Genomic DNA, 14,515 nt, shown 5'->3' with positions numbered 1-14,515 from the left:
ATTTATTTATTTATTTACTTATTTAATTAAAAGACTTGATAGCCACCCACCTTGGAACCACAGTTCTGAGCAGCTCACAACAATTATATACAACCAACATTATACAAAAAACAAAAGCAAAAAACAATAGAAACAGAAACAAAGAAACCTAGTGCCACAACTAAACTCCCTTGATGCAGCCTACAGCACTGTCTTCCGACTTACCCTATTCCAGTGCTTGGGGGAAGAGCCAAGACCTACAATGAAAGCCCTGGTAGACACTTCTAGGACTCTAATCTGATAAGACAGTTTTCTGTCTCTTTTGCTATATCTACCCTAATAATTGCACAGCAGATTTATACAACACTATTGTTTCCATATTTGATTTCAGTATGGAAATAAAATGTACCTTTTGTCATGAATTCGGTGACAATGTAGATAGGCTCCTCAGACACTACAGCGTAAAGTGGAACAAGTTTATCATGCCTTAATTTCTTCATGATCTGAGCTTCTTGTAAGAAAGCCTCTGGCATCATAGTACCAGGTTTTAGTGTTTTGATTGCAACTTTTGTAGTTCCATTCCATGTACCTATGGAATTAATGCAATTAATGCATTATATTATCAGTTACAATACAAAGATTTTCAGTGTAATATAAGTATTGCAGCAGGGTCGGGTGCATGTAAACTAATAAATTTTAAAAAATGTTGAATAGAAGTTAAAAACAATTTTCCAGTGTGTTTAGTCTATGAAATGAGACTGTGAAATCAGTATTGTCTATAGCAGCCTTTCTCAACCTTTTGACCCTGGAGGAAGCCTTGAAATATTTTTCAGGCCTTGGGGAACCCCTGCACTTTCAGGCTCAAATATAGGCCAGAAGTTATAAAATTATTATATTCTTTTCATGTGTAGGCCTGTATATATGCATTAACAGTGTACTTAAACTAAAAATAATGAAACTTACCTCTTAATGTGAAGTTGCCCGAATCTGAAATAATTTTTTAAATAAATTGTGATCTCCCAGCGAACCCCTAGTGATGTCTCGCGGAACCCTAGGGGGTTCCATAGACACCTGGTTGAAAAACCCTGGTCTATAGTGATTGACAGTGATTCTCCAAGGTCTTAGGCAGGTGTTTTCCATCTCAACAACCTAAGTTCCCTTTTAAAATTTGGAGGTGGCAGGGTCTGGAACTGACCTCTAATCAACAGAGCACTTAGATTTAACAATAGAGTTATGGTTCTTCCCCATGTGATACTTACCCATCCATACTTCACCAAAGCACCCTTGGCCCAGCTTAACTTCTAATCGCAAAGATTCTCTAGGGATTTCCCAGGCATCCTTTGCTAAACCCTGTGTCTGAGGTTTCACAGTTGGACACACAGTTGTTAATTTATGACACAGGCCATCAGCATGATCTAGTAATCAGAAAAGTATTTTTTATATAGTCATATATTTTTAAGCATGCAGTTTTCAGAAACATACTCATCAGACTATAATTTACTTTTAGGATCAGTTGTAAAATTTAGAACTTACCTGTATAGTGTTTGACCAACTTTTGTAATGATTCAAATTGTGCTCTTGTTGTTATATAATATCCACCATTGTCAAGTTTTCTAATTTTATAGTGTTTCACATTATCACCTCTAATCTCATCCCAGTCACGTATAGAAAGGGAATAAGCACCTAGGGAAAAAAAATATGTTTGCTTCGGTAAACATATTTATAAGCAAAGTAAGATTTGTCCTTTGCCCTATTGAGTAATAATATTAAAGACAGATACCTTTTGTGGTTTCACTCTCTCGGACTAAAAAGATACCACGCTGGTTCCCAGGATTTAAAAGTAATCTTTCTGCATCTTTCCTGCCCATTTTACCAAAATACCATCTAAAAGGTTCAAAGAGAAATATGTTCAAGAAAAGATTCAGTTGCAATGTTTGATTAACATAGCAATGAAAAGATATTATATTACAAAGACAGGACTGTGGAGTGTTCGTTACAACAGGGGCTTTCCATATAATTCCATCTCTGTACTTTTAAAATGGATGAGAAATCAATGGCTGTTTCTAAATGGGGTATGTTATAAGGATCACACAGATTCTTCTATAGGCCAAGATATAATCTAGTATTTGTTTTGGATAAAAATAAAAACAACAACAAACAAAAAACCCCTTATCATTCCTTCCATTCAAGATCCAGTGACAAACTACTTTTAAACGTGGAGAGTTTCAAAAGCAGATACTCCATATTACTGGTGTTAACTTTTGAAGAAAAACAAGACAAGTGAGTTGGACTAAAGCAACTGCAGGTGAAACCATAAAGCATTGTTTGTCATTTTATCATTTCTGTATTCTTGGTTCTGTTAATTTTTTAAAATTACTGAACATGCTAAGCGTTGTTTCAGAGGGAGGTACTACATCACATTTGACTGACAATAATGTCACATAAGCAAGTAACCAAATAAAGCTGCATATTTGAACTGGTTTCTGAGCTACAAAGAAGATATAAATCTATTTTGTTGTTTTGTGGAACTGTAAACAAAGTTCAGATAGGCCTAGATATTAGTGATTTTCTTTTCTTCGGTAGAGAAAACAGAAGTGGTCACAAAAGGAAAGAAGAGGGGAAAAAAGGAGCTTGTCCCTCCCCCATTTTCTTTTGCTTCCTGTTGTATTGGCTAATAATGCATTGGAGCGGAAGCTTTAAGGGATCATAGGTGACATCTGGTTTCCAAAGGCAGCTGTAACCTCCCATGAGGACAGTACTCCAACCTTAAGCTTTCCTGCATTCCAGGACAACAAAAGAGAAAGAAACTCCCAAAGTTTATAAGAAATTCTGGGTCAGGGGAACTTCACCAGTATGCTTAGAAATTCCCTATTTTTCTAAGCTCTGAAATTAGCCAGAAGATTTGAGGAAACAGATGGGCTTGTGGCAGCATAAAGGTCTTGGCCTTTATGCTAAACCAATGTTCACAGATTATACTTACATCTTTGCAAAAAGTACACCAACCTTTAGAGGTTGTTCATCAAGATTTTTAGCAACAAATACCATTGGGTGAAATAAATGCTTGGACCATCTATGCAAAACGTATTTGTACTATGTCACAAACTGCCATTGTGATTCCATTCCATTCACAAGTTACTTTTTTGATCTGCACAGAATTTCCACACTATTCTGATGGAGGAGCAACCAACCATCTGAATCAATGACTGCACTATCCTTAATAATTAGCCAGAAGCTATTGTTAAATATGAAAAAGCTGCCAAACAATGCAGACATTATGATTCTTTTGTCAGGCTTTCTTACAGCATTATATAATAGATGTGCAGTAGTATGCTGCACTTAAGCACATATATAAAATATACGTTCATTTAAGCTGTTTTCAAAAACAGCCTAATGTATTAGAATTTGTGTAAAGATTAAAAAAAACCTTGGTGGAAAACACAAATGGAAAGCAATCCCTAATCATTTTTGTGATTGACTTTGCAGGACAAATAAGTTCAGTATTTGAGCTGTTCCTTTTCCATCATTACATTATGATTTTCAGAGTTCTTGAAGACATTGGCAAAGATGGACATGGTGTATTTTTAATCCACTTTCTCAGGTTTAGTTCACATAATAGTAATAGTCACTCCATACATACCAAATCAACTGACTGACTGGCAGCAGCTCCCATTTCCAACAGTTCTAAAGGCCCTAAGCAGCCAGAAACATGTAAGCTTTCGAAATTTGCATTTCTGTTGTACAGCATGCAAGATTTGGCACCACCACTATTCCTATACTTATGCTTTAAGATTTAAATATGGTTGAACAAGATCAGTTGTACCTACTTCAGGGCTCTGAACACACACCATACAGATTTGGAATGTTTTCAACAGAAAACTGTTCCTTCAGAATAGGCTGCAATGTGGCAATAATGGGATCAGCATCAACTCATATAAACATGTGTGAAATTGAACTATTTATTCAAAAAATAATCTAAAAATACTTTTAAAGAAAACCAATCTCCTCTAGGTAAAATATAATAATCTTTTAAGAGATTAATTTTAATTAATTTTTAATTCATATAAGTATAGTACTCTAATTGAAGTCCACTTATATCTAATAAGTCTTCTGGATAGACATTAGATTCTACTGAATTCTACTGAAAAATTACAGGAAAAATGATTAAGGACATTATAAAATCTTACTCTTCTGCTTGAATGGAATCTGCAGGAGCCACGTAATTGCTAGGAATGTAGCCATTCTTTCCTGTTGCAATAGATCTTGCTTCCCACCAGTCTCCTTCCCTGGGGTGGGGGAGGGAGGTCAGGGAAAAAGGTAATTACACTGAATATGTATGAACAACAATAATAAACTCATTTTCAATTAAGAAATACTGTGAACAGATATATCACTATAGTCTTAGCTTAGCTTTCGGTTTACATTTAGGAAATGGTAAGCCAAATAGACCTTACTATATATAAATAATGTTTTTCCTATTTAGGGGAATACTATGCAGGAAGAAATGTCTGTCTTTTCTCTAATAAGTATGTGACCAATAAATAAAAGGAGGGATTTAAAAGAAAATTCTAAAAAGTTCTAATCTTCCTCAAATCTTAGTAATTTCAACAAAGAATGGACATTTTACAGAAGAATAACTGAAAAAAAAAAAACATTGTTAACCAGGAGATGAAAAATATTCAGAGAATACAGTTCCATCTTTAACAAATGCTACAATTTCTCTGCTGCTAAAACTAGAATTGGAATTAATTAATTAAATCTACTTCTGAAAGTACCTTATTGCAAGTTGCCATATAAAATGAACATTTATGGTTGCATGTATGTACATGTCTTAGAAGTAGAAATAAAAGCATTACTATATTAAAAGCATACCGTATGTATAATTTAATTTATCTTTATATCCTTCCAGACTTCTCTGTTCTGTAGAGAATAATGAAGATGACCTTGATGGAGATATGCAAGCTCCGTTGCCAAAGCAACAATGATAAAACATTTTTAAAGTCCAGAACATCCAGATAATGTTCAGTAGCTGCTCATACAGACACTTCCCTAATTCACTGAATTATGAGGAGGAGGAGATACAACACAATCAGACTTGTAAGATTGAAGTCAGCCCCATTAGGTAGACCAGTACAAAAAATTAACTCCACAGGAAGGCTAAAACTACTTTTATTAAGATCGGCTATAATAACAGAAGTGAATTGTACTCCACGATCCAAAATTACATGGTCAGGACATTCGTGCAAACGGTAGACATGTTGCACGAAGAGTTTGGATAATCGTTGGGCTGTTGGGATTTTTGCACAAGGAATGAAGTGTGCTTGTTTTGAAAATAAGTCAATTACAGTCCAAATTGCAGTCTTATTCCTGCTTTCAGGCAAATCAATGATAAAGTCCATCTCAATGTCTTTCCATGGGGCAGATGGAGAAGCCACCAGTTGGAGCAATCCTTGCAGCTTGCCACCTTTGCGTTTGGCTTGTGCACACACAGGACAAGTGAGGAAATAATTTTGTACATCAGTTCTCAAGGCGGGCCACCAAAATTGATGCCGCACTAGATGCAGGGTTTTGGTAAAGGCAAAGTGACAAGCTGTTTTGCTGTCATGGGATCGCTGTAAGATTTTTGGGCTCAGACTCTCTGGAACATAAAGTTTCTTTTGCAATACCAGAGCCCATTGTGTTCTGTTAAATTGCCTTTGTTACATTGTAGCCAGGGATCATTAGCAAGCGCCTGGAGCAGTTCCTCTTTTAAGTCTGATTTTACTTTCACTTTTGGGGCTGCCGCTTGTCTGCGTGTTACACAAGCCAGACCCAATTGTTTTTCAGAGAAAAGTGTCTACCAACTCAGTTTGTTTGTTGGGGTAGACGCGACAGAGCATATTCCAAAAAATTCTTCTTCCTCGGGAAGAAATTTAAGGTAAAATTAAAGCAGCTGAAAAATTGAGCCCAGCACAATTGTTTTCCATTTAATTTTCTGGGCGTGCGCAGTGCCTGTAGGTTTTTATGATCAGTCCACACTTCAAAGGATGTTTGGCGCTTTCCAGAAGGTGTCGCCAATCTGTGAGCGCTGTTTTTACAGCTAATCCCTCCTTCTCCCATACGTGCCAGTGCCTTTCTGCCTTGGTAAATTTGTGGGACAAATAGGCATAGGGTTGAGGGACCTGGTTTGAATCTTTCTGAATTAATACAGCCCCTATGGCTTGGTCAGATGCATCAGCCTGGGAGTTCTGGATCAGGATGTGTTAAAATGGGCTCAGCCATAAAAAGGGCTTTCAGATTTTCAAAAGTGGCTTGGCATTCAGGAGTCCAATTTAAGCATGTGCCGGGTATGGTTAGCTTGCATGTTTTCCCCTTCCCTCTCGCCTTTAATAAATCAGTCAGTGGCAAGGCAATTTGCGCAAATTGGGGAATAAATTAGCAGCAGAAATTGGTGAGCCCCAGGAAACTTTGGAGTTGGTGCCTGGTTCGGGGGGAATTCCCACTCCAGGATGTCTTGGATTTTCAAAGGGTCCATTTCCACTCCCTTGGTGAAAATATGGTATCCCAAATAGTTCAATTGGGTTTTGTGGAATTCACACTTCAACAGTTTAGCATATAGCTGGGTATTTCTCAGTTTTTGCAGCCCTTGTCTTACAAGGCAGACATGCTCCTCCTCCGTTTCTGTATGGATTAGGATATTGTCCAAGTAGACTAAGACCCCTTTGTACAGGTGGTCATGTAAAACTTCATTGATGTATTGCATAAAGATGCCTAGAGCCCCAGCCAATCCAAACGGGAGAACTTTGTACTGATAAGAACCCAAAGGACAGTTGAAGGCAGTTTTCCATTCATCTCCTTCCCTAAATTTAATCCTAATTCTAATCCTAATTAAGGCTCTCGCAGGTCTAATTTAGTGAAAATTCTTCCTTTTGCCAGATGGAGAGCATGTCTTTCATCAGGGGGAGAGGGTACTGATTGGTTACAGAAATTGTGTTCAGGCCCCTGTAATCAGGGAGATCCTCAGGGTGCCATCCTTTTTCGCTCTGAATAACACAGGGGCAGCCATTAGTGAGTTTGCCAGCTCAATGAATCCCCTGGCCAGGTTCTTATCTATGAACTCTCTCAGCAATTTCTTTTCCATTTCTAACAGGGCATACATTTTTGGCTTTGGCAATTTGGCTTTAGGGCACAGTCAGTTTTTCTATGGGGAGGCAACTGATGGCACAGTCAGTTTTTCTATGGGGAGGCAACTGATGGCAGAGTCAGTTTTTCTATGGGGAGGCAACTGATCTGATTCCCTCTCATTGAAAACGTCAGAAAAATCTCATTACTGCCTGGGGATCAAAGATTCTGCTTTGCTGGCTAGTGTCCGGCATTGCTTAATCAGAATTCCAGCGAACTGGCATGGGGGGTGCTTAATCTCCTGCTCTGAAGTAGCGTAAGCCCCATTGGTGAATTTTAGCCCATTAGTCTCCCATTGCACTTGTGGTTTCCTGCATTTCAACGAAGGGAGACCCAGAATAATCAAATAATTGGCAATAGGGGCCACTATGAATTGCAAAATCTCTTTGTGACCCTCTATCTTCATGGCAACAGTTTCGGTACAGAACTCTATGGGTCCCCCATGGGCCACAGTTCCATCCATCTGGGTAAAAACTATGGGTTGTTTGAGTTTCTTCACTTTGAGATTCAGGGTACTAATGAGAGCTGGGTGGATTAAGCATTTGGTACACCCGTAATCTAACGTAGCAGTTAAATTAGCTTTGTGCTGGGTTCTTAGGTTTTTTAGCTCAACCCGAATAAGTAAAGTGGATCAGTCATCACTCACCATTGGGCCTTCATCATCCTTTCACCTGGGATTCTCCACCTGTTTTGCACCTGGGATTCTCCACCTGTTTGTTGGTGCGATTCAGAACAGGTGCACCTCGTTTCCTGCCAGCTGTGGGAACTCCTCCTTGGAGGTTCTTCCGAAGCCCTCAGGGATTCTGGCCATTGGTTCCTTACATGCCATTACGGCAGCTGCTGACCCTTTGTGCTTTGCTGGAGGGGACTTGGCTGATTTTCCACCAGGTTTCTCTGCTGCCCCAACTCCTCTGCACGGGCACTCCAAAGCTCAATGGTTGTCTTTCCCACACTTGCAGCAGCTCCCTCTCTTCCAGAATTTGTCTTTAGCTTCCTCCCTGGATCTGAATGGTTTCCTCAGGGCCAATGGCATCTGGTTGGGAGCCACAGTATTTCTGCTGGCAACTTGGGCTTGCAGCTGTCTGTGGAACTGATACTGAGTATTTCCCACTGCTCCTGCCAAACAAATCCACTCTCTTAATGTGGGTGGATCGCCTCGGCAGAGGGCCCATGATAGGATTTTGGGTTGTAGCCCTCCTTTAAAGTAATCCACTTTAGTAGTTTCATACTAGTTGGATATTTTACCTGCCCGAGCCTTGAATTCCATGGCATACTCTGCTACGCTTTTCTCCCTTTGTCTCAGCTGCTGCAACGCCATCTTTGCTCTGAGCTTATCTAATGGGTCCTCAAACCTCTCCCTCAGGGCCCTCATAAATTCCTTCAGGCTATGTAGTTTGGGGGCCATGGCATCATGGAGTTGCACAAACCAATCTGCTGTGGCACCCCTCAGCTTAGCCCCCACTTGGTTCACCTTGGCGTACTCAGTTGGGAAGAAGTCCCCATATTCCCACATATAGATCGACACATTTGTCATGAAGAATGACAATTGCTGAGGATCTCCGTTAAACTTAACTTGGAGATGTCTGGGCCCACTACTTGCAGGGCTGGACCTGTGTGTCTGGCTCTCGGATCATCCCAGGTTGACTGGCGTCCACTCCTGTGGGCCCCAGGTGGCGAGTGGGGTAGTCTGGGTGGTGTTGTGGGTCGGTGCGCCCAGCTTCGGTCAGGTGAGGTTTTCCTGGAGTGTGTGGCCAACCCTTCATCTTGATGGAACACCAAGTAGTTGATTGCTTTCGACATGTGCTGCATCATCTCTTCCATAGCTGACATTCTTGCTTCTAAACCTCAGACTTTTTGGGGTGTAGCCCTTCTCACTCCCCGACCCCTGGGAGCCGGGACTCAGGACCCTCACCCGGGCCTCAATGGGCTGGGAAATCCCCGTTTCTCCTCCACCCTCAGTCGTCACAGCTGGGCCCAACTCTGGGCATGGCCCCTTCATCTCCGGTGTCTGGGGTTCTTGGACCAGATCCAGGGTAATGAGCTCATTCTCTAGCTTGGTGATATAATCTGTCACCACCTCCGTGCTTTCCTCGACCACATTGCTCCCAGTGTCTTCTATCAGCTCCTCTATCTCCTCTACTGCTTTGGTGTAAAGGATGGTTTTGTCAGTGTCTTCTGAGGGTGAGGACTCCTTGGCCCTCAGTCTCAGTTTCTTGGACATTTTCCTCAACTCTCAACTGGGGATTAAATCACCAGGTAGAGTCTCTAGGTAAAGGACTCACAACTTTATGTAATGACCAGAACACTCAGGCATTCACTCAATGACAATCCAGAGACTTTGGCTCATTTAATTGTTTAATGAAACGAAGTGTTCGATACAAGGTAAAAGTTGCGAATGGCATTTCCCGCACATTCTGCAGTTTAAAATCACACAAACTTCTAATTCCCCTCCCTTACTATCCTCAAAGGCATGCACCTTCCCATACCAGCAAATGGCTTGAATGGTATGCTGGCCATTAACCTTGGGCAGAGGTGTCTAACCCTGCAAAAATAATTCACACTCCAGTCAAAGTCCCCCTTCCCTGCTGGCAACTTGTAGTCTGCTGACACGGGTTTCACAAAGATGGATGACAATCTGATAAACATGTTCTGGGAACACTGGATCAGGGAGTCTGACAGCAAGTCTGATTGTGTTGTACCTCCTCCTCCTCCTTATAAGGTCATCTTCCTTACTCTCTACACCTCTTTTTCTCTTATGACTGAATGCTCTTGCCTATCAGCAGCCATTCCATTAGCATATATGAGGTAATGTCAATGGCTAACAGTGTGCAACTGAGTTCATAAGTTGACAACAATACTTACGTGTTATTGATTATCTGAAAGCGTTCACCCTTCTTGAATGAAAGATCATCTGTAGTTCTTGCTTCATAATCATACAAGGCCACAAAAACAGTAACACCCCCTTAGGAAAACCCAAAATATGGCATTAATACTTTTTCCTAGACAAGGCAAATACATGCAGACCAAATTACACATGTAGTACACAAAAGCATTTCACCAATTTTATTCTGGAGAAGATAGCTAAATAGTCTTACTAAAAATTGAGGAATGTTTGTAGTTTTAAAATAAAAACATTGCCTGAACCCATTCACTGATTTCATAGTGGTCTAAGGCTGCAACGGCAGTTGAGGCAACCTATACATTTGATTAAATAAGTTAAATATATTACTAAGAAAAAATTATTCAACATTTTCTTTGTTAAAACAACCCCAAACCACAAAAGTTGTTTTTCATGTTAAAGTTATGAGACTAGCTCTCTTTGTATGTTTGTAGAAAACATATGAATAGCAAATTGGGATGAGTTCACATTTTTATTCTATTCACTCCCAACTGCTGTATGTTGACCAGAAAGGTCTACAGCAATGTTTTTCAAACTTGGCAACTTTAAGATGTGTGGACTTCAACTCCCAGAATTCTCCAGCTAGCATTCTGGAAGTTGAAGACCACACATCCTAAAGTTGCCAAGTATGAAAAACACTGGTCTAAAGTGAAGGTAGATCAGTTATTAAACACAGCTACAATCCTCAATGGGACTGAGAATCCTAATTCTATTGTGCTTCAAGATCCATGAATAAAGGGGGGCAGAGCTGGGGAGTAATGGCGGAAGGACGGTCCTAGTCAAGCTCCGAGGCTAGGACTAACAGCGTGGCATTTATTTGGAAGGGCAGGCAAGATTCTGAGCCCCGCAGTATTCTCCAGGAAAGGAGAATTCAGGGAATCACTCCTTGAGCCCTCAGGACAGCTGTAGCTCATCGGAGGATTATGAAACAACACTTCAGCAATCGAACGGTGAGTGAACAGCTGAGAGGTGGGAATTCCATCACGTCCAAGCCATGTCTGAAGTCATTTAATGGACACTAATACTGACCACCCCATCTCTAAAATCATCTTCTTTGCCATCAAGATCCATGAATAAAGTTGCCACAGTACATCAAATTCTGCCAATCTTTCTTGTTAAGATTAAGAATGGAGAATCAAAGCCAGTATGACATTCATGGTTTCCATTTTACTTTTCCAATACTTTTTCCAAAAATATAGATATTTGTACACTGGATTCTTTTGTCAAAGCTAGCCTGTGATAGTTATATCATATGTCGATAGACTATTTTATGTCTAAATCCAATAAATAAATCTCTATTAAAAATTAGCAAGGTTTCCAGCTTTATGATTAGCATTTATATTCAAATACTCAAATGCCTTTCATTTGGGAGAAAATAGTAACAAAAATTTGCAGGAATGCAGTAATCTTCTTTGATATATTTTGCAATGCTAATTCTGTTTTTTGCCAATAGAAGCTCTGAACATAAACTGCCAATTGGAGAATGATGAACTAGCCTGAAACATTTGGAATGGATGTAGAGGTTGACAACACTTTCTACTAACAAACCTTCTATTAATAAATATTTCTGTTGCAGCTGCTATCCATCATTCAGGTCAGCACACACGCTCACATAGCAATATAAATAGGAGTATTAACCTAACATGAAGATGTCGTGATATGGCTTTGATTCTAGACCCAAAACAGAATCTTTTTTCCCACCTGATGCTCCCACTGGATTTAACCGGTCCATGGATTACTAACAGATTACACTGTTAATAATCTGTCAACTGAACTCAAATATACTGTAAATTGTTAAAAACTGTATAACTTGCAAACTGTCAGAAACTGTATACTTCCAATTGTTTTATTTGCAGGCAATAAATAATTCCAGAATTACGTGCTTCAATTAACATGCTAATACATTACTATACTATGTATAAATGAACTTAAGCTCATGATTTAATTCCTCACAAACATTTTATACTAATAATTCTGTTAGCATTTTTCAGATTAAAAGTCTACAAATTTATAAATTAACTAATTTATAAACTTGGATTTTATTGACTTATAAAGTATAACCAACATTTATATTATATAAATTCAATAACTTCAGTGTCCAAAGAAAGCGAAGTAATGCTTCCAGGGGAGGAATGGTGGACTAAAGACATCTCTGCAGAAATGGAGCCAACAACCATGGCAAAGACCAAGGAACCATTTTCTGGCACTATAATCATCAATCACTTTACCTTGTCCATCCATGTGATTTACTTGGTAAAATACAGGAGTGGTTTACCATTGCCTTCTCCAAGGCAGTATGAATGGATGCCTTTGCCATTGTCACTAAAGTGTCATATACCTCAGGCATCTTCCTATATTGCTGCTGCCCAATATAGGTGCCTGCTTGCTTCAGTTGGGTAGCTGGGGTGATCTTCATGCGTTGGATGACCCTTCTGGGAGTATATATGCTTGGTGTACATTCATGGCATAATTCATTTACCCCTCCCAGGAACTCTCCCATGCCCACAATGTGGCAACATAGCCGGACTTGAGGGATTGTACTTCAATTAAGCCCCCTAATTGAAAGAGGGAATAGCTCACATCATTTCCATCCTGAGACCTGATGAAAAGCTGGATTCTGAATTATCAGAAATTCAATATATACTACAAACATTTTCATTTAGGAATCCTTTTGGCTGCAGGTAGACCAGGGCATTCATATGGAAAACTTAAACATCTGATCTGAGTTCTGCTTAAAGCACTTTTTAACTGCCTGGGTTTGTAAAGAAAAAATATTTCACAATATGCATGTATTTTTTTTCTAAATACTTACGTCGATTATAGATGATCATTTCTGCAAAGTGACTTCTTGTTACTGCTACCATAGCACAACTCCAAACCAGCTAATGTAGTGTCCAAATATAATGTGTGTATGTTTGTGGAGTAGTGGTGGTATTGGGATGCTTGCCACAGGAAAGCTTTTGGAAGATTTGCACTTTAGCAAAAAGATTAATGAGAGTTTGATAGAGGTTTTTCAAATTATGAGGAAATTCCTCGAGCACTAATGCATATTCAGGTTGTTACACAAAGTGTCCACAAATTCAAGTCTGAAGAGGTCTAGAACACTGAGCCTCCCACATTCTATTCCATGCTTAGGATTAGTTTACTGCATGCTGGAATGTTAGCTTCATTATGACATAAATTATGATTATTAGGTACCAAAATGTTTAATTTTCAGATTTTTTTTAGTAACTAGCATGTTTAAATCATGCATAATTTTTTTTGTATAGTCTAGAAGTAGCAAAGCCTATTAATATTTCTATATTTTTCCAGTAAAATGTGTTCTAAACATGCATTTTTATTAAGTGAATTAGCAACAGACTAAATGAAAGAATGCAACTCAAAATAGGGAAATTTCAAGGTTATTGTTAATATTTTTTCAGGTGACTATCTTTATGATTTTAAAATTTCAATTTAAGAAGAAACATGATTTTCAGTATCTACATTACTGAAAATTATGTGGTTGGATTATAAAATACAAGCATGACAGTAAAATGCACGATTCCTTTATTTACATAAACCTGAGGAATTTTAAAGGGATGTCCACTTGTTTTTGGCTTTTCAAGTCCATCCAAAGGTTTGGGACTTCTCCAAATGAAGTTGATTACCATAAAGCCTTGCAAGGAACTGATTAAAAATGCAGTACCCACTGGGTATAACTGTGAGTGGTGGCAACATCTGTAGCCTTTCGTCACAATACTTCTATGCTAGAGGTGTGTTGAGAAGCTGCCAGGACACTGCACATTATTCAATACTACCCTTCAGCTTCTGGTCTTGGAGAGCTGCAACATTTGGTAGAGTGATCCCTTCTTTTATCACTGTATGAATATCATCCCCTACTCTAGATAACAAGGTGACTACCCATCCATCAGTTTGAATCACACAGGACATCATGAAAAACTAGTTACTTATTTGTAACTGAGGTTCTTTAAATGGTCAGGTGACATTAATTTTTCCTTAGGGTTAAAGGAATAATTGGCTTTGTTTTACTGAGGATTAGGATTAATGGAATCTACACCTAGATATGTATGATATTCACAGAGTGCAGAGTTCTGCAAAAAATCTTTAAGTTCTACAAAGTTTTCAGGTTTGCACCAATGCAAAACCTGTATGTATGAATTCATGGATGGTCTTGAAGAATCTGTTACACGTAAGTAACTAGTCAGTGTCAGTCCTATATAAAACCTGGGAAGTTGATAAACATGCTAAAGAGGAGAAGTCAACCATCAATACAACAGCTGGGACAGCTGGTGCGGAATGTTGACTTGCACACATTTTCTAATGTATTTATTTTTAAAACATCTTTTGCACATTGCTTGGGGCACAGGACACTCATATCTGTTTGCAGAAAAACCTGCTCAAGCTTTTCCCTAGTACTGCTTGAATTTTGTACAATCTTACATTAGTTTTCTGGCAGGACAGAAAATACATTGTTAACAC

The 14,515-nt window shown here is 39.0% G+C and overlaps 1 protein-coding gene across 1 annotated transcript in view; it reads right to left on the bottom strand.

Moving 5' to 3' along the window:
• The window catches only part of YES1 (YES proto-oncogene 1, Src family tyrosine kinase), a 62,719-nt gene that overhangs the window by 26,462 nt on the left and 21,742 nt on the right, over nucleotides 1-14,515 (bottom strand). Inside the window, exons 3-8 of the mRNA XM_063299152.1 lie at nucleotides 10,000-10,099; nucleotides 4,164-4,262; nucleotides 1,760-1,863; nucleotides 1,513-1,662; nucleotides 1,239-1,394; nucleotides 389-568 (exon numbers count right to left, since the gene is read on the bottom strand). Of these exons, the coding sequence (XP_063155222.1) occupies nucleotides 389-568; nucleotides 1,239-1,394; nucleotides 1,513-1,662; nucleotides 1,760-1,863; nucleotides 4,164-4,262; nucleotides 10,000-10,099 (789 nt within the window). The remainder of the gene's footprint in view (nucleotides 1-388; nucleotides 569-1,238; nucleotides 1,395-1,512; nucleotides 1,663-1,759; nucleotides 1,864-4,163; nucleotides 4,263-9,999; nucleotides 10,100-14,515) is intronic.

Source organism: Candoia aspera, chromosome 3, assembly GCF_035149785.1.
Source record: "Candoia aspera isolate rCanAsp1 chromosome 3, rCanAsp1.hap2, whole genome shotgun sequence".
Lineage (NCBI taxonomy): Eukaryota > Metazoa > Chordata > Lepidosauria > Squamata > Boidae > Candoia > Candoia aspera.
Note: the sequence above shows the minus strand (reverse complement) of the source record. Positions and strands in the feature narration are given on the sequence as shown.